This window comes from Erigeron canadensis, chromosome 2, assembly GCF_010389155.1.
Source record: "Erigeron canadensis isolate Cc75 chromosome 2, C_canadensis_v1, whole genome shotgun sequence".
NCBI lineage: Eukaryota > Viridiplantae > Streptophyta > Magnoliopsida > Asterales > Asteraceae > Erigeron > Erigeron canadensis.
Window position 1 is genome coordinate 28,442,175 of NC_057762.1, and position 18,392 is coordinate 28,460,566.

At 35.2% G+C, this 18,392-nt stretch overlaps 4 protein-coding genes across 4 annotated transcripts; all 4 read left to right on the forward strand.

The window, feature by feature from the left end:
• Positions 1–1,601: 1,601 nt before the first annotated feature.
• LOC122588542 lies at positions 1,602–4,910 on the forward strand. The gene is made up of 2 exons (XM_043760676.1): positions 1,602–2,021; positions 3,433–4,910. The coding sequence occupies exons 1-2, from the start codon at positions 1,929–1,931 to the stop codon at positions 4,717–4,719; spliced, it is 1,380 nt and encodes a 459-aa protein (XP_043616611.1). The 5' UTR covers positions 1,602–1,928; the 3' UTR covers positions 4,720–4,910.
• Positions 4,911–7,693: 2,783 nt separating this feature from the next.
• Positions 7,694–8,260, forward strand: LOC122588024. Its single transcript, XM_043760171.1, has one exon. It carries the CDS (start codon positions 7,694–7,696, stop codon positions 8,258–8,260), a length of 567 nt encoding a protein of 188 aa, XP_043616106.1.
• A 44-nt stretch (positions 8,261–8,304) lies between these two features.
• LOC122588025 (protein ALP1-like) lies at positions 8,305–8,871 on the forward strand. Its single transcript, XM_043760172.1, has one exon. It carries the CDS (start codon positions 8,305–8,307, stop codon positions 8,869–8,871), a length of 567 nt encoding a protein of 188 aa, XP_043616107.1.
• A 1,892-nt stretch (positions 8,872–10,763) lies between these two features.
• Positions 10,764–18,370, forward strand: LOC122589689 (mitogen-activated protein kinase kinase kinase YODA-like). The gene is made up of 12 exons (XM_043762012.1): positions 10,764–10,870; positions 11,662–12,347; positions 12,907–13,611; positions 13,760–13,847; positions 14,328–14,390; positions 14,478–14,638; positions 14,745–14,820; positions 14,892–14,951; positions 15,015–15,122; positions 15,928–16,167; positions 16,733–16,824; positions 17,362–18,370. Exons 2-12 carry the CDS (start codon positions 11,821–11,823, stop codon positions 17,798–17,800), a joined length of 2,559 nt encoding a protein of 852 aa, XP_043617947.1. The 5' UTR covers positions 10,764–10,870; positions 11,662–11,820; the 3' UTR covers positions 17,801–18,370.
• Positions 18,371–18,392: the final 22 nt, after the last annotated feature.

Consider the following 18,392-nt stretch of genomic DNA (forward strand, 5'->3'; position numbering starts at 1 on the left):
GTTCAGATTTCAGTATACGGTAAATATGTAACTCGTGTCAAAATGAATCATTTTAAATTCCATAATAAGGTATCAAGTTATACATTTAACTCGTGTCAAAAGATGTCATGTTAAACTCTGTTAATTTTTATTATTTTTTATTTCTAAAAAAGAGACATGTATGACTTTTGTACATTCTAAATACATCTAAAACTTGAGAGGTGTCATGTAACAATGCATTCAAACCACAACTTATAGTACGTTCACAAACATGTATTAAAATGGAAAAATACACATTCATTTTGAATGTTGTAGATATTATTTAGAAATAACATGTTCCATTTCGTATGATAGGTACATGTGAGTCCATAAGCTTCGCAATTCGTTTCGAAAGGTGTAAGTCAAAATTTCCTCTTTCGGCATAACTACAAAGAAAAAAAATAAGAAAGAAAAAAAAAAAGTAATTATTTGTTGGTTGGCAATGCTACATTAATGTGTTTCTTCATATTTATGATGTTTTTCTAAAAATTTTAGATATAGTAAAAAATAAATAAATTGCAAAAATATCTCTTATAGTGATGATTGATGAACCTACTTCACATGTTATTTTTCATATCAATTTATAATAAACAATATTCAATTTATAAATTTATTTCAGTTACTTATAACCATTATCAGGTTTTATAAGTGAAATCATTTATATTGTGCTATATCATTATCGGACTCTTACATCATTATCGGACTCTTACACAAATACTACAGCTCGAGGATTTAAATGAGAATTTGCTCGTCAATTGACTTTTTAACGCAGAATCAATTAAAAAAACCAATGTTAAAACTTCTAATATTTGTGAGTAACTCACCTTTTTTAAGGAAGAGAATATAAGGCTGTTAGACATTTAAGTTGGATAAAAAACTCCAACATTTAATTTTTTTAAATCATAACAAAATGGGGCCCAAACGTATTAAAAAAATTAGTATATGAAAGACCTAAATTGATGCATAACAACCACTTACTCACTTTTTAAAAAAAAAACTAACATCGAGCTTAAATTTACTCAATAACGAGCATGGTACCCGCGTAATGCGACGACGATGACATTAGTTGCGATGTGGTGGCGTCGGCGTCAAGTGATGTTGGTAATTGATACAAAGATATTTGATTTTTAGGGATAGTGAATATCTTTTAAAAGCTTATGGAATGGTTGTGTAAGTTAATTAATTAAGGATAAAATGGTAATTTCGCATATCCCAAAATTGTAAACTTTTTAACATAGGGATATAATTTTTATATAGTAGTATAAAAGTATAGATAATAAGAAAAATGTTAAACAAACCCTTAGAGCTTCATTTAACGTGCATAAAAAGATTGTATATTTCCATATTAAAAACATATCCCTGAATTTTATGGTAAGTGTACAACTAATTAATCCAGCTTAACGAAAGCCTTACGGCTTTGTTTAGCAAAACTTTAATAATAATTATTAAAAATAATATAAAAGTTATTATAAATAAAAAAAAATCCATTGAGAGTTTACGTGCGACATAATTACAAAATCACAGCTAGATGATAGATGGATATAGATAGACAGATACATATAGAAAGAAACACATATACTTTTTCAAAGAAAATGTGAGTGAGTGAGTGTAAGAGAAAGAGAGAGACAGGCGAGTCGTGTGCATCCTCCTTTTTGTCATACAAATAGCCTTTTCATTTCAATCATCATCTTCTTCTTCTTCCTTTTCACCATTTTTTAATTCTCATTCATTTACTTTCGTCTCTCTCTCTCTATATACATCTATATCTATATATGACATACGTATATGTACGTAGCTGATATATTCTGATGTGATACTATTCCGTTATCCTTATTTATCATTATTCCGCGATGAATCCATAATTTCCGTTAATTCTAGTCGCCGTTAGCGGCGGAGTAACGTCGGCCGATATGAGCTCGATTAATAACAGCGTTGAAACTGTTAACGCTGCCGCAACCGCTATAATCACCGCAGAAAGCCGTGTACAGCCGTCCTCCGTTCAGGTATCGCTTTCGATTTGATATTAATTTCACAGTTCATATATATTTTACACATGTTATGAATCTCTCTCTCTCTCTCTCTCTATATATATATATATCAATATATGTATATATAATTTTATGATATTTGTGTCGATTATGGTTTGATGTAACTTATAAGTGATGATTTAGTTGATTCCGATCTATTAAATGTAAATTTGAGTTTAATTTAACTGTTGTGAAATTCAGGTTTTATTATTATTATTTTTAATAAATATATTAGATGAGAAGTGAATTTATTATTATTATTATTATTATTATTATTATTATTATTATTATTATTATTATTATTATTATTATTATATTATTATTATTATTATTATTATTATTATTATTATTATTATTATTACTACTACTATTATTATTAGTGATGGACCACTGAATGATGAAATTCAATCTGAATAATTTTCCTTTGCTATAATTAGTCCAAATATATGTGACTTTTTAGAGATGCAGTAATTTTTCATTTTTTTGCCTGGACCATTACTTTTTGTATATAATAATACGTTGATGATTGCTAGATTTTTACCAATTTAAGGTTGATCATCTTTGATGATCATCATATCATATCATGTATGTATATATTATGTTTTTTTTTTACTTGTTTAGATATCTGGCTATACATAATTCAAAACACTAGATTTCTAATGGATCCGATATTGTAACTATTATTACGTCTGGCAGTCTGGCATCCTTCCTATTTGCAACTATCGAAATGAATGTGGTCGCATTGTTTTTACTTTAGGGGATTTATGGTGGTAAAACTAAAATGAACTTTGGCCATGAACGTGTTACCTCTAGGAATGACTACCGTGTTCCTGACAGACCAAGTTGAGTAAATTGAGTACTGATATCTATATGAGAAAGCATGAGGGATAGATGGATTGATCTTCGATAAACATCTATACATAATGCTAGATAGAAAGTATGGGTTTTTTTTTTTTTTGGGTATAAGGATAAGAAAAAACTTAAGTTCATCAAGTGCACATTCCATTAGTTAAGTTGTAGGAGATACATTTGTCTACTGTAGTGAAAGAAAACTGTTCCCCTATAGTCATTTAGGAAGCACCAAATTCATTAGTTGACCAAATATCACACTTAGCTTACTCTTCAGCTGGGATTTTTTATACCTGAAATATCATGATTTGTTCTTTATGTTCCAAATGGGTAAAGGGGATCTGACTGTTAAGCTTAACGTGAACTTATAAATTAACCATTAATTGTTGAAACAATGATTTCTGTTGTTCTCTTTATGTGCCAACAATCTACTTCAATCAGAATTGCAAGTGAAAGTAATCATGCTTCTGTTCTGTATGTTGGCGTTATGACCTCTTGACAAATTACTCACCTTAGTTTATTGTGTATTTCTCTTCAGAAGAAAAGATGGCGCGGCTGTTGGAGTTTATACTGGTGTTTCGGGTCTTACAAGCAAAGCAAACAAATTAGTCATGCTCTCTTGGTTCCCGAGCCAATGCCACCTGGAACTTCAGCACCCGTGGCCCAAAATATGGTCAACTCAAACGCTATTATATTTCCTTTTATAGCTCCACCGTCTTCTCCTGCATCATTTCTCCAATCAGATCCTCCCTCTGCCTCCTATACCCCAGTTGGGTTGCTCTCATTTAAATCTCTTTCTCAAAACCCTCACTCGCAAGGAGTTTCATCTTCAATTTTTACTGTGGGCCCCTATGCTTACGAGACACAGTTAGTTTCACCCCCTGTTTTTTCTACATACACAACTGAACCATCTACTGCTTCCTTTACCCCTCCTCCAGAATCAGTACAAGTTACCACACCTTCATCTCCAGAAGTCCCATTTGCTCAGCTTTTGACTTCATCTCTTGCCCGGGCCCGGAGACACAGTATGGGCTCAAACCACAAGTTTCCATTTTCACAATATGAATTTCAACCCTACACTGGAAGTGGGGGTTCTACAATTCCAAATTCTGGCACATCTTCTCCTTTCCCTGATAAACAACATCGTGTACTCAAGTTACGATTGGGTGAGGACCAAAAGTTCATTGGTTATGAGTACTTCTCGAATCGTAAATGGGATTCAAGATTAAATTCGGAATCTGCAACACCAAATGGTGTTTCTGGTTCAGCAACTCCAAATGGATATGGGTTGGGTTCGAGAGTAGGTTCTGGATCATTGACTCCAAATGGTTTGGGTTCAAGGTTAGGTTCTGGTACTTTGACCCCAAATGGTGGGGAAATTTACCTGATGGAAAGCCAAATTTCCGAGGTGGCATCGCTTGCTAACTCAGCAACCAATTCCCCAAAGGGAGAAACCTTAATTGATCACAGGGTGTCATTTGAGCTGACACATCTAGATATCGCAAACAATCTAGAATCGTCTTTTAGAACTTCATCAGGACGTCACTGGGATTCATTATTCCCTGACAAAGCTTCAAAAAAGACCGAGAGTCTTTGTGAATATTGTGTGAAAAAGAAAAACACAAGTGAAATACTCGATCCAGAATCAGGTGAAGAAGGTAAGGATAAACAATGTTACTGTAAACGACAATCTGTGAGCAGGGATTTCAATTTTGATAACTCAAATGGGGGAGTTGTTGAAGGGGTTTCAATAGGTGTGGAGTTGGGGTCTCAAAACAACTGGACTTTCTTTCCAATGTTGCAACCATTGGTTAAGCCAAGCTAGACTGGTGGTTTATGAACCGAGGAACACCTAATTCCTGTTGATAGTTTTGGTTATATTTCCAATTTCACTCCTTGATGTATCATGTATGCAGTTTATATATATATATACACATATCATGTAGAATCGTTATTACTTGGTTCATTTTTACATGTATTAAAGAATTTAAATAGAAAGATTAATCTGTTGATGGCAATAGAAAGATGAAGTCGGCAGTTACAGATGTTTTCTCGGTTCATTCTTTTTGTGTTTGTGTGCCTCATGTTGTCAATAGCAAAGGGATGGCAGTGTTACAATTGGCTTTTCTAGTTCTCCGAGGTTTTTTTTCTTCTAAATATGCTCGTTACTAATTCAAGTATGTGTCAATGCTAAATCAGCCAACGCTTATCTCCATTTTCCAATTCTCGTCATGTTTAATGTGGGTTGGCTGGATTAGGTTGGACAACAAGTCAAACTGAACAACTCATATGTGTGGGTCAAAATGGGTTGTTTTTGTCTGAAGTCTGAACTCAACACATTTTTGTCCTTCTCTTTGTTTTCATTTTTGTAATTTATAGCATTGAATACCATTAAAAACTACATTCTTAAGGTCATAATATTGCGACTCATGAGTCATGACCCGATTTTACATGAATGAGCTGAAGCTGTCACCTTTAATGACGATCATTTAGCCTATGGGTTTCCCACTCCATGTGGCTTGACTTTTACCCTGCATGAAAGTTATTATTGATAAAAATTACTCTCTTTTCTGGCCCTTCCATCCAGTTGGACTTTTATCTTATTCCGTGGCTTATTATGTGTCCCATCTGTTGATGGTTTGTTCAGAAGTATTTTTGATATAATGACATCCATACTTGTTTTGAAACGGAAAATCTTGGTTATACACTTATGCCGTACATCTAATTCAATAAGACTGTTGTCGAAAACTCCTTGGTCTACGTGTTTACAACTTTACATCGATCCGTATTTCAGGCGTAACCGCGTAAGATACTTGCGTGGCTTGGGCCTTAGGCACTGATGGGCTAAACAATATAACTGGTATCATCATCAGTGGTAATATACGAGTAAGTTTTTACCGCGGAATATAACAAATTATCAACGTTACTTGGTAAATTAATAAATAAATATATTTAGTGGAATATATATATTTTATATGAAACAATATTTTTAGTTAAAAAAAAACAAACCCAGACAATGAGCTAATGAGTGGTTACAGACTTACAGTCAAAAGCCGTCCAAAATTGATCATTAATCCATGGCATCTCTTAAATCATTTTATTGGACATAATTATTATATTATTATTCTAGTTATAGAAATAGATTCTATATTCTGATAATACGAGTATAATATAATGTATGCAATCAATCAAAACCGACCATTAAAAATCATAAGTTCAACCTTATGCCGTTTTAATTAATTTGTTTCCAATTCATCCCAGCTATACATTTTGCCATTTAAAGAAAATTCTGCATGAATCTTCTGGATTAGTGCTTAATTAAAACCAAGTGTGGAAGAATATGATAAGATAGCCATCACGTAAGACCATGAGTACAGCCCCACACAAATTAGTTGACAAGTAGATTTTTGGGAGGGAATGCCCGTTTCAAATGAAATGGGCAAAATCATTTTATAGTCAGGATCACCCCAGGGGTATTCCGGGACATTTCCAAGCACTTTTTGGAGAGGAAATGCCTTTTACCGGGATAATTCTGATAATCAAACCATTCGGTCTATGAAGTGGCCACACTCACCGGCTTCTAACTTTAATTTCCCCCTGACTTGGATGACGTTTTTTCTTGATTGTTTGACTTCGAATATATATAGTGATTGAAGTTTCTATATTTAGGGATTATATGGGAATTCAATTCAAATACTTTCTAACACGGAGTCAATTAAGACGATAATGGCATATATATATTTTTAACAATGTACATTGATATTTGATAGGTCTTTTATTTCATGTGATTCATTTTTTGTGAACAATGTAGTTTCTCACAAGCGGCATGTTCAAACTTTTTTGCGTAACATCTGTCAACAAAATTCATTTTGGTCGTCATTAATTTGTACAATCTATTCCACCATCAGAATTAAAAAAGGTCGTTAACAAATAATCACATACGAAAAAATAACATGTGTATGTAAAGAAAAACATGCAGAAGTGTACAACGACATGTCTTGATAATATTTTTGATCAATATATAACAACACATGTGTTTACGTATCATCTTAATTTGTATAGACATTGTGATGGGCAGTGTTGTATGTGAGCTGTTACAAACGTTGATTCGACCCGAAAAAGACTAGAGAGAAAACATGGACAATAACTAAATTAAAATTAATAAAGAATATAAGTTATATTAGTCCCGACATACTTGTCTACACATGGTATATGTTAATTTTTTTTCCTTTTTCTCGAAGAGAAAAAAATCGAACAAGTGCATGTTATAAGTAGAAATGGATCGATGTTGGACTTATAAACAAATACAATGTAGGATCAGGAAGCAAGGTATTCATATTCATTAATGGTAACAATTGTGCCCACTTGTCTAATTTCTTGGTTGGTTTAAATCTTTGCTGGATTTTGATTATGAAACGAGACTATATATGGGAGATGCAAAAACCACACCGAACATATATATGCTGGAATTATAAGGGGGTTGGCAACGGTAGCAACATAGGCGAGTGGTCACTGCGGCACCACGACGGAACACCACCGCCAACGCCTGACCACGCGTGGCGGGGTGAAACGAGTGGTCACACCACGCGGTCCACCTCTCCATTTTGGCTGCTTGATTCTCGTGCAACGGCTAGTAACGGCTAGCTTTGAAAATTTTTTTTTTTTTTAATGCTTTATTACTATATATACATACAACTCACAACACAAAACACACACACTACAACTACAAATCAAACACACCACATTCACTTTCTCTTTCAAAAAACACACTACAACTCCAACATACACACACTAAAAAAATGCAAAAACATATTGGTTCCACCACAATCATCGACGAACCGTTCGAATGGTCCGACGATAGTAGTTTAGAGGTGTTTGCGAACGCCATTGAGTCCGAAGAAGCCGAAAGTTCCACGGCGCGTTCACGGGCGAAACGTAAAGTCGTGAACCGTAACTGTTGGACTGCTTCAGAAAGGTTGCACCGCGACTACTTTTGTGAAGAACCGAAATACGACGATGATTTTTTTGAAGATAGATATCGTATGCCTAAAAGACTTTTTCTAAAGATCGTGCATGATCTTGAGTCGAGATACGCGTATTTTCAGGACTCGCATGACGCCCGGTTGGCCAAGAGTTTTACACCGATACAGAAGTGCACATCTGCCATCCGGCAACTTGCAACCGGTAATCCTCCTGATGAGTACGATGAGTATTTAGAGATGACCGGGAGAATATCACGTGAATGTCTTCAATTTTTTGTGACGCTATCATTGACACTTACAAGACCGAATATCTGCGACCAACAACACATGATCTCCATCGTTTGTTTGAAGCACACGAAGAAAGGCATCACTTGCCTAGAATGATCGGTAGTCTAGATTGTACACATCTTGTTTGGAAGATGTGTCCAATGGAGTGGAGGGGTCAATACAAAAGGGGTGATCATGAATACCCCACTATTATGTTGGAAGCAACGGCGTCTCAGGATTTATGGATATGGCACGCCTTTTTTGGTCCTCTGGGTGCTCTAAACGACATCAATGTGCTGCAACAATCTCCCTTGTTCCTCCCCGAGCGTATGGGCACTGCTCTCTACGTTCCATTTAGTGTAAATAGGCGTACTTATAGACGTGGCTACTATCTAGTCGATGGAATATATCTTACATGGTCTACGTTTGTTAAAGCGTACAAATACCCGACAGACGAGAAAGAAAAAATGTTCAAAACGGCACAAGAGGCAGCTCGCAAAGATATTGAACGGGCATTTGGTGTTCTCAAAGGAAAATGGCATATCATTGATCGACCGTTTCGACAACGGTCACTAGGAACAATTAGGAACTTGGTGTATGCGTGTGTGATTCTGCACAACATGATCATTCAGGATAGTGGTCGTGCGATTTGCCTAGTTCATATAGAAGATCCAGTTGTCCGCCTAAGTAGTCATCGGGACGCCTTACACATTTCCTCTCCAGTATGATCTGACAGAGCATCTAGCGGGTCTAAACTTACCACACCTCCAGCCGAACGATTATGAGGAGTAGTCATATTTCTATTATTTATGTTATATCTTTTAAGTATTTTTAGTATGTTGTTTTTTTATTTGTTTTAATTCCAAGAATTATTTATGTAATGTTTATGTATTTGAATATTTTTAGTTTATTGAAATTTGATGTTTAAATAAAATGAATTGTAAAATGAGTGGTGAAGTGAGTGGTCGGATACCAATGAAATTTGGATGAGTGGTGAGTGAGTGGTGAGCGAGTGGTGGGGTTGAGGTGGCATGCTGTGATTGGTTAGAAGTGAGTGGTGAGAAAAAGAAGGAAAAGTGGGTTGTCAACCCTCCAACATTTCATAAACCAAAATGTATGCTTAATGTTGCAGAGTTTGTTAATTATAAAAAACGAGTTTTATCGCAATGGGCTCCGAGTGACTAGTTTATCCAAGAGCGGGTGGTTTTGGTGGACTTTGGCAACTCAGCAATGTTTGTTTACGAACATATAGCCATATAGGGTGTCTTTCACCATTAACTAGTAACCTTGGATATTATACGTTAAAAAAGTCACATAGTCTATTTTTATACAGTTTTATATAAAAATAAAAAACTATTTGATTTAAGTATCGCATGCTTTTCATGATTATTGTATTTTTGAAATAGTTTAAAACTAAAATTTATGTGAAAACCAGAAAGCTGGGCAAAACATACTGTGATCTGAATCTAACACAATGTGTTTTAATTGTGTTTTCTAAAGATACAATGTGTTTTTATTGTTTAATCTAAAAACACATTGTGTTAAGTTTTAAATCATAGTGAATTTTTGATAGCGCGTGAAAATCAGAAAATTGTTCAAACACACTGTGATATGAACTTAACACAATGTGTTTTTAAAAAAAAAAAAAAATTAAAAACACATTGTGTTAAATTCAGATCACAATGTGCTTTGACCAATTTTAGAGTTTTCACGAAAATTTTAGTTTTCAAATGATAAAACCCTTTTGAAATAACATAAAATGTGAATCAAGTAAAACTTAATTAATTTAAAAAGACGTCTAAACAAATCTACAAGAGTTTTGTATATTTACAAAAAAATTTAATCTCATACTTGATCCGTGATTGATACACATGTTGAGTGGAGTAATGTTTAAAACATGTTGTTTGTACATATATACTATACTTATGTCCGGGTAATGCCATGGTGATGGTAGTAGTGGTAGCGACAAATGTAAAGGTAATTGATGTTAAAAGCGGTACTGTAGTTATTTTAAGGGTTGAAAGATATATATTGTAAATTATTTCATTAAAGATATTATAAATATATTAGGTGAATATGCTTAAATTAATAAGTAAAAAAAAGGAATATTTTTTGTTTTTCAAAAGTTAAAATTTAAGAACAATAATAAATAAAAAGTTATACTTTATTAGATAGTATAAAAGTATAGATTTATGAATATTTCAAAAATTTAAAACCGAAGAATACCAATAAACTTCGTTTTTGGTGGTTTTCGAATTTTAATATCTTTGTGCTTAGTACTAACGATACCGTCTAAATACCAAACTTTCATGTGTATAAAAAAAGTAAATAAGAATTCCCTGTTCCATATACGATCTTGATTCTGGTAAAATTTGATACACTTACCATCTATCTCCTGGTAGACAGTAAAAAGTAAAGGTAAAAAGGCAGAGTACCATGTACTGTAATAGTTGATACTGCGATTACTATCACAGAAATCAAAATTACAGTAACTAATTACTGCCACCTGTACAAATTATACGAGTAATAGCACACTCCGTAATAAACAAATCTAATAAAATCGAATCAAATCTTTTTCTTTTCTTTTCTTTTCTTCTCTCTTTCATTTCAATCACTTTGATTCTCTCCTATCTTTCACTCTCACATTTACATTTTACATTTACATCATCTTCTTTACTACATTCATGTCTGTATTACATTACATTACATTACATATATACATACAAGGTCAGTTTTGATTTTATTTTATTAATTAGAGTATCAGTTAATTAGATCTTCAAATGCTGTAATTTTTATTTTACTATTCCTTCCCCCATCAACTTTATAACTATATATGTTAATTGAAATTTTTAACTTCCAAAATGTTACACACACACACACACCCCCACACATTTAGTGAATATTTGTAGAAGGATTTAGATATAACTTTTATATCATGTGTTTCAGTTTCATGTAATGACTAGGTCAACTGTTTAGTTTATATTTTTGTTCATTATATATATACTTGATAGATATAGATTTTATGAGTATATATATGGTTGACATTGAATAATTATGCACCTATATTGCCCGAGATTGTCGAGTGGTTTCGTAATCCAAATTAATGAAAGTTTGTGACTTTTTTATGCTTTATCATTTTATTAATGGTAAAAACTATTCACACCGGTTTATGCTTTACGATTTTGTTAATGAAAGTTTGTGACTTTTTTATGGAGGATTACGTCGCTGTCACTGTCACATTAGTGTACATTGCTTGATCCATCCATCTCTTTATGTCCCAACCTTAGTTACGAGCTAGTAAAGAAATCAAATTTATTTTCTCTGTTCCCATATCCCTGATTCCATAACTTTATTTTTTATGACGAACGGCTTAACAATGCTTTCTCAACAACATTGGATGAGATTGTGTTATCAAATGCGTCTTATATAAGAAAACAGCAGTAAAACGATTAAACAGATTAGGGTGATATATTGGTATTAATTATTAACCAATGGCTAGTTGTTATTTGATCTTTCAGAATTTGTGGTATAAGCAGCTGGATAACGCAATGAGATTAGTTTTACGGATATAGGTACAGAAGGAGACATAAAAGGATAATCTTGTTAGATTTGGCGAGTGATTGATTGAGACGTGGAGTGAATTTATAAATTGAAAGCTTGATTTGGTATCCAGAAATATGTCTTCTTGGTGGGGTAAGCCATCCTCAAAAGCAAAGAAGAAAAAGACAAGTAAACAGAGTCTTATCGACACATTAAGGAAATTTAGGAACCCTTTTGATGATAAATCAATCAATGACAGATCAGATGGTTCTCAAAGAGGTCGCAGTGACGCTGTTTTGGAAAAAAGATCTTTGTCGAGGGTTGAATCCAGGGCAGTATCACCTTCAAAAGAATCCAAACATGTAGCAAGATGCCAGAGTTTCCAAGAAAGACCTCTGGGTCAACCACTCCCACTTCCTACAAATCTTCCTTCGCCTGTGGCTACTAATGAGCCCACAATCAGTGCATCGGGAAAACTGAAACAAGAAAAGGGATCCAAGTCACGGGCATTTTTCACACTTCAACATCCTGAGTATGATGGAGCAGAGTCTGTTTCCAGTGAATGTTATAGTGACAGTGATGAGTTACCTGACTCGATCCAACATAGTCCCTTGGCATCGAGTTACGCTGCTGGTAGTAGAGCAACTGTTGGCAGCCCTACCAGGTAAGCTTTATTTTCATTTAGTTCAAATATAACTAATGTATAAGTAAATAAACCCAAAGCAAAAGATGGAGCGGAGGTGGCAATTCCGACATATCTACTTCTTATGAGTGATTTGGGTTATTGGGTTCAAACCAAAAAATTTAGTGAAAAGTAATGGGTTGAATGGAAGTCATCCAAAGTATATTGTTAATGTATACAACTGCCTAAATCGTATTTATTCATAGACCTGTATTATAATTCTACGAGTATTGTCTTTGTAACTGATATAATGCATCTAGATACAAATGAAAAAAAAATTGTTTCGACTCAACACAAACGCCTTTTTTTTGACCCATAATAACAATGACCCATTTCAACCCGCAACCGTTTTGACCCACTACCGAACCCGCTCATCTTGCCACCTCTAGTCTGATCTTTTGGTGTCTTTCGGTTTCCTGTGTTTCATATAAATAATTAAATTGTGTTAGACTCTATTAGATTGCTATTTTTTTTCTTGTAATCTAGACACTGATGTTAAATCTCTCATTGATTCTTCTTATTGTCTTGTTGTTTATTGAAGCATGATAGTCAAGGATCATTCACATATTACAAAAATTCATTTGTGTGACGCACCAAAGTCACATGATAATTTGTTCAACAATAATGTCTATTCTTCACCACCAAGAAGAAAACCATTAAGCAGTCGCCTGCAGAATCTCCAGGTACCTTATAGTGCGGCATTCAGTAGTGCTCCAGACAGCTCAATTTCAAGTCCTTCTAGAAGCCCATTACGGGCATTTGGTACCGAACAAGTCATCAGTTCTGCTTTTTATGCCGGTCACTGCTCCAGCCCTGGATCGGGACAGAATTCTGGGTATAATTCCATGGGTGTTGACATGGCGGGGATATTTTGGCAGCCCAGTAGGGGTAGCCCAAGTCCAGAGTATTCTCCACTGCCTAGTCCTAGGATGACAAGTCCTGGTCCAAGCTCTAGGATTCAAAGTGGCGCAGTCACACCACAGCACCCACGAGCAGGAGGTGTAGCCATTGAATCACATAATAGTTGGCCAGACGATGGAAAACAACAAAGTCATAGGCTGCCACTTCCTCCTATTTCAGTTACCAGTTGTTCACCTTTCTCTCACCCAAATTCAGCAGCAACATCTCCTTCTGTACCACGAAGTCCAGGACGGGCTGAGAATCTCACGAGCCCAGGCTCAAGATGGAAAAAGGGGAAACTGCTGGGTAGAGGTTCATTTGGGCATGTTTATGTCGGTTTCAACAGGTATCGAATTTGAATTGTGTGTTTGGTAGCTTGTAAATGACATGGACATACATGATACATGGTTGCGTGCAATTTTTACTCGATCATTAACCGAGCGGATATTTATGGCCTGATTTGTTGCCCTTCTGGGATTATGTTGGTGGTATAGTGATAGTGGGGAAATGTGTGCTATGAAGGAGGTGACTTTGTTCTCTGATGATGCGAAGTCAAAGGAATGTGCAAAACAGTTGGGGCAAGTACGTATATTAACCTTTAATGGAGGCATTATTATCTGTTGCTCAACATGGTTGTAAGAGGTGCGCAGTTGGGTTGGGTTGCAGGTCAAAGTGTATAAGTTTTAGTTTGGATCAAAATGGGCCGCGTTGGGTTGAAATAAACACTTTATAAGTAATTATTGTGATACATGTGATTTCAAAAACTATAAATTTATTTGACTAATAATCCACTTTCTGTTAGTAGAGGAAACTAGGAGGTTTTATGCATTTGAATCCACTTGAATGACTCTCGACCCATTTGACCCATTTGAGCTGTTTGCTCTTCGGTTAAATCTTTTAAGTTAACCTATTTAACGAGTTAGAGACAAAAAGTAACCCAATTTAACTCATTTTTATAGGAATATGGGTGGAAATTGCCACCTCTAATTGTTATTTTTGTGTGTTGCTTTTTCAATTGATTTTTTCTAAACTTGTTACCAAAGATACTTCTCTCCTTTGCAGGAAGTTTCTCTATTAAGCCGTTTAAGCCATCCAAATATTGTTCAGTACTATGGGTCTGAAATGGCAAGTTTTGTTCTTTTCAGTTCATTTGTAAATAAAGTTTAAAATTTTATATTTAACACGAACTATATACCCATGATTCTTGAACAGGTAGATGATAAACTCTATATTTATCTGGAATATGTGTCTGGTGGTTCCATATATAAGCTTCTTCAGGAGTATGGACAATTAGGTGAACTAGCAATACGAAGTTATACTCGGCAAATCTTATCAGGGCTTGCTTATTTACATGCTAAGAATACTATCCACAGGTGAATCTTTTAGTAACTTAAGCAAGTCGCATAACCAAATCGTTCTTTCTTTATAACGATGAACATTGAACGATATACTTTGGGCATTTTGATATTTATGTATTAGGGATATCAAAGGAGCTAATATCCTTGTTGACCCAAATGGCAGAATCAAAGTGGCAGATTTTGGAATGGCAAAGCATGTAAGTTTACATAATGCGGTAACTGTAAATTTGATGGACTGGTTGTTATATGACTTCCAACATTATTGCAGGTCACTGGGCCGGCATGCGCACTATCTTTCAAAGGAAGTCCTTACTGGATGGCACCCGAGGTTAGTTTAAAATTTCTCATTGTTCCCCTTCGGTGCACTTCTAATCTTCCTGGATGGACACAGATTATAAAGAATACTACTGGTTCTAACCTTGCCGTTGACATCTGGAGTCTTGGATGCACGGTTTTGGAAATGGCAACAACGAAACCACCTTGGAGCCAATATGAGGGGGTCAGTTTTCTCATTCCAGTTGTTCCAGTTGCTCTTTATGTGTGTTAGTGTGTGTGTTGTATTGTGTTAGGAAGAGGTAGGTAAATACAACGGATTGGGTACCGGGTCAAAATAGGTGATTTGTAGTTTTGTACTATGGACCAAAATGCATTGGGATGAGTTGACCTGAAATTCTTTTGTGTCCATTAATCCATTTATATATCGGGGAAAGGTTAGGTAAAGCAGGGGGGATTATGTAAAATTCAGGGGGGGTTTATGTAAAATTCAGGGGGGGTTATGTATGTTTATCAAATTCAAAGGTTTAATCTGTAACTTTTTTTAATGTGGCAGTACCTAAACTTAGGTAAAGTCTGCAGTATGGATCATTTTCCCTTATATATCTATATGCTTTCTAAAAATAATTATTATATATCTGTATGCTTTCTAAAAATAATTACTATAATATTCTAGTTTTCTTAAAAGCAATTTAGGAGGTTGTGAATACACTTTGGATGACCTGTTAACCCGTTTGAATTTGAGATATCGGTTATCGTGGAGGTAGTGCAGCAAAGGATCTACAGTTTTTGAACTTTACCCGCTTAACCCTTTAGAGACTGCATACCCTGAATCGACCTATTCATCTATAAATTAATACAAAATTAACACCTCTTTTGTGAGGGTTCATACTTCATTGTTCTTAAGTCCACTAGTTGCATACTTGCATGATAATCTCATCACTCAGAACACAGGCATAATTTCATATGTGATGCATAATTTGCTGTCTCCTTTTATCATCTTTCTAATAATTTGAAATGTTTGGTTAAAGGTGGCTGCCTTGTTTAAGATTGGTAACAGTAAAGAGCTTCCAGCTATTCCTGATCATCTATCAGATGATGGTAAGGATTTCGTAAGGCAATGTTTGCAACGCAATCCAATGCATCGTCCTACAGCTGCTCAGCTCTTAGATCACCCTTTCGTAAGAAATACGGCACCTTCGGAAAGGCCGATAACGTGTCCTGACCCATCCGGTCCACTGCCTGCCACCTCAAATGGGGTCAACTCTCCGGTATAGTAATCTGTTATTTTGTCTCCTTAATCCCAATCGATTCCACATCAATGCTAGTAATTGCATAGAAAGTCAACTAACTTTTGTCAAAATGTTCCCTTTTAAAGTAGAAAAAATCTGATGTTTTAATTTATTATTGGTTTGAGCTAATTTGCCCTTGTTACACTCTGTCAAAGTGATGGCAATTCGGCGTGGAAACCGCATTGAAGCTTGTCTGATGTTTAAATCTATTATTGGTTTGAGCTAATTCGCCCTGGTCACTTTCAAAGTGATGACAATTCAGCGTGGAAGCCGCTTAGAAGCTTGTCTTTAATTGCACTTCTTAAAATATGATGGTTATTTTTGGGGTTAAAAAGATGGTTACCACCTAGAATAGAAATAAAATGGTTATGTTCTTATGTAATTTTCCTTCTTGCATTTGAAATTTTGTTAAACTTGCAATATGTTCATCTGTTACATAGGCTCGTTTTTGTGCTAGTTTTTTTTCCATGACTGATGATTATTTTTTTGTTGGGGCTTAGAAGATAATACACCAACAGTTTGTTTAACTGTTCTTTTTTTGTAGGGGCTTGGTAATCTAAGAAACCGCCGGGCACTTGATGTGGATAGACTTGCTAATCATTCATTTAGAGTACCCAAACCCGGTTTTAGTTCCAGGTATCTCTATCTCATTCTCCCTCTCCCTGTGCAAGTGTCTGGCTGTTTTGTCCCTACTCACACAACTGACACAAGCCTAGGAAACAAGTACAGGCACACACAGACACGTATTACTAGATGTGGCAATCTTAATACGTATCCGTATGAACCGGTCAATTTGGTCTCTGTTTTGTCTTATAAGGGTCAAATGGAAAAGCTTAGCTTTAAGGGAAATGGTTCAAAATCAAATCCATTCAAATGAACTGCCTTGAGTCAATTTAGTGATTAAACTCTCTGAAATCATTTTTTTTCAACAAATAATATTATTAGTGTAAATTACTGTATTCAAGAAAACATTAATTATTTAGAAAATAAAATAAAGAATGGATAAAGTGTTTGCGAGTCAAATCAACCAAAAAAGGCCAAATTGAACCTGTACTAGAAGACTCGTTTCAACCTAAGCCTGTTAGGTTACTCACCCGCCCATACTGCCACCTCTTTGCATGATAGTAGCTATTCTTATATGAACCTTGTACGTTTCGTCAATTAAATTTGCAGTGATCTTCAAATTTCTAGAAATATATCCTGTCCAGTCTCCCCGATTGGAAGCCCTCTTTTACATTCAAGGTCACCGCAACACGTTAATGGAAGGATGTCCCCATCACCCATATCATCAGGTGCATCCAGCCCTCTAACTAGTGGAGGTGGTTCTATCTCATTTCATCATATCAACCAGTCCGTTTACTTTCACGAGATCTCAAAACCCACCCACAACCCTTACGGAAATGGCATATCTTATCATGATCATGCTCCTCATGTCCCTGATATCTTCCGAGCCAAACAGCCACATTCCCGTGGTTGTAATTCTGTAAAACAATCCAGCAGACATTCTCAGCAACGACACGGTGGACATGCAGTCTTAGCAGACTCTGTATCTCACCTACTCCTAAAAGAGAAAGTGAATTTCAAACCATACTTGGATCTCAATCCTTTGTAAACCGAAATTCCACCCACCACACAAAACAGGCCTAGTTTAAGCTGAATTTGAGCTTTTCAAGTAAGGAATTCGTTTTTTCAGGTGGATTTCCATATAACAACTCATGCAGGTCCTACAATCTTCTACAAAGTCACCAACGAGAACTTGGCTGACATAGTGAAAAAGAAGCAACGTTAACTCGTAAATTATTGTACACATAGGGTTTAAACTTGTTCAGTTATGAAGTCACCAAGAACTCCGACGATGCAGTGAAAATGCATCACCATTAACTCGTAAATGATTGTAAACAGAGTTTAAACTTGGAGAAATGATGGTACAAGCATGAAGTAACATCAAATATAATCACATACAAGGATAGAAACAAGTAGATATAGAGCTATTTTTTGTGGGAAGCCTAACTGCTGTACAAAACATGGGGAATCAAAAGGAAAGTTGTACTTTTGTTTTCCTTACTTAACATAACTTTGTTAGATGTAGCTGTCAATATGCAACAATCATTTTGATTATAAATGTTGTGTGAGCATTAATTGTTAATGGAAAGGGATATAACTGGTTCCCTCCCTTAGTCTGTGTCTTTAATTTGTCAAAGACT

Bases quoted from the DNA above. Each gene is read 5' to 3' on its own strand.
- LOC122588542 (XM_043760676.1), top strand. From the start codon at position 1,929: ATGAGCTCGATTAATAACAGCGTTGAAACTGTTAACGCTGCCGCAACC. The intron at 2,022-3,432 runs GTATCGCTTTCG...ATTTCTCTTCAG, and splicing joins TACAGCCGTCCTCCGTTCAG to AAGAAAAGATGGCGCGGCTG.
- LOC122588024 (XM_043760171.1), top strand. From the start codon at position 7,694: ATGCAAAAACATATTGGTTCCACCACAATCATCGACGAACCGTTCGAA.
- LOC122588025 (XM_043760172.1), top strand. From the start codon at position 8,305: ATGGAGTGGAGGGGTCAATACAAAAGGGGTGATCATGAATACCCCACT.
- LOC122589689 (XM_043762012.1), top strand. From the start codon at position 11,821: ATGTCTTCTTGGTGGGGTAAGCCATCCTCAAAAGCAAAGAAGAAAAAG. The intron at 13,848-14,327 runs GTACGTATATTA...TCTCCTTTGCAG, and splicing joins GTGCAAAACAGTTGGGGCAA to GAAGTTTCTCTATTAAGCCG. The intron at 14,821-14,891 runs GTAAGTTTACAT...ACATTATTGCAG, and splicing joins ATTTTGGAATGGCAAAGCAT to GTCACTGGGCCGGCATGCGC.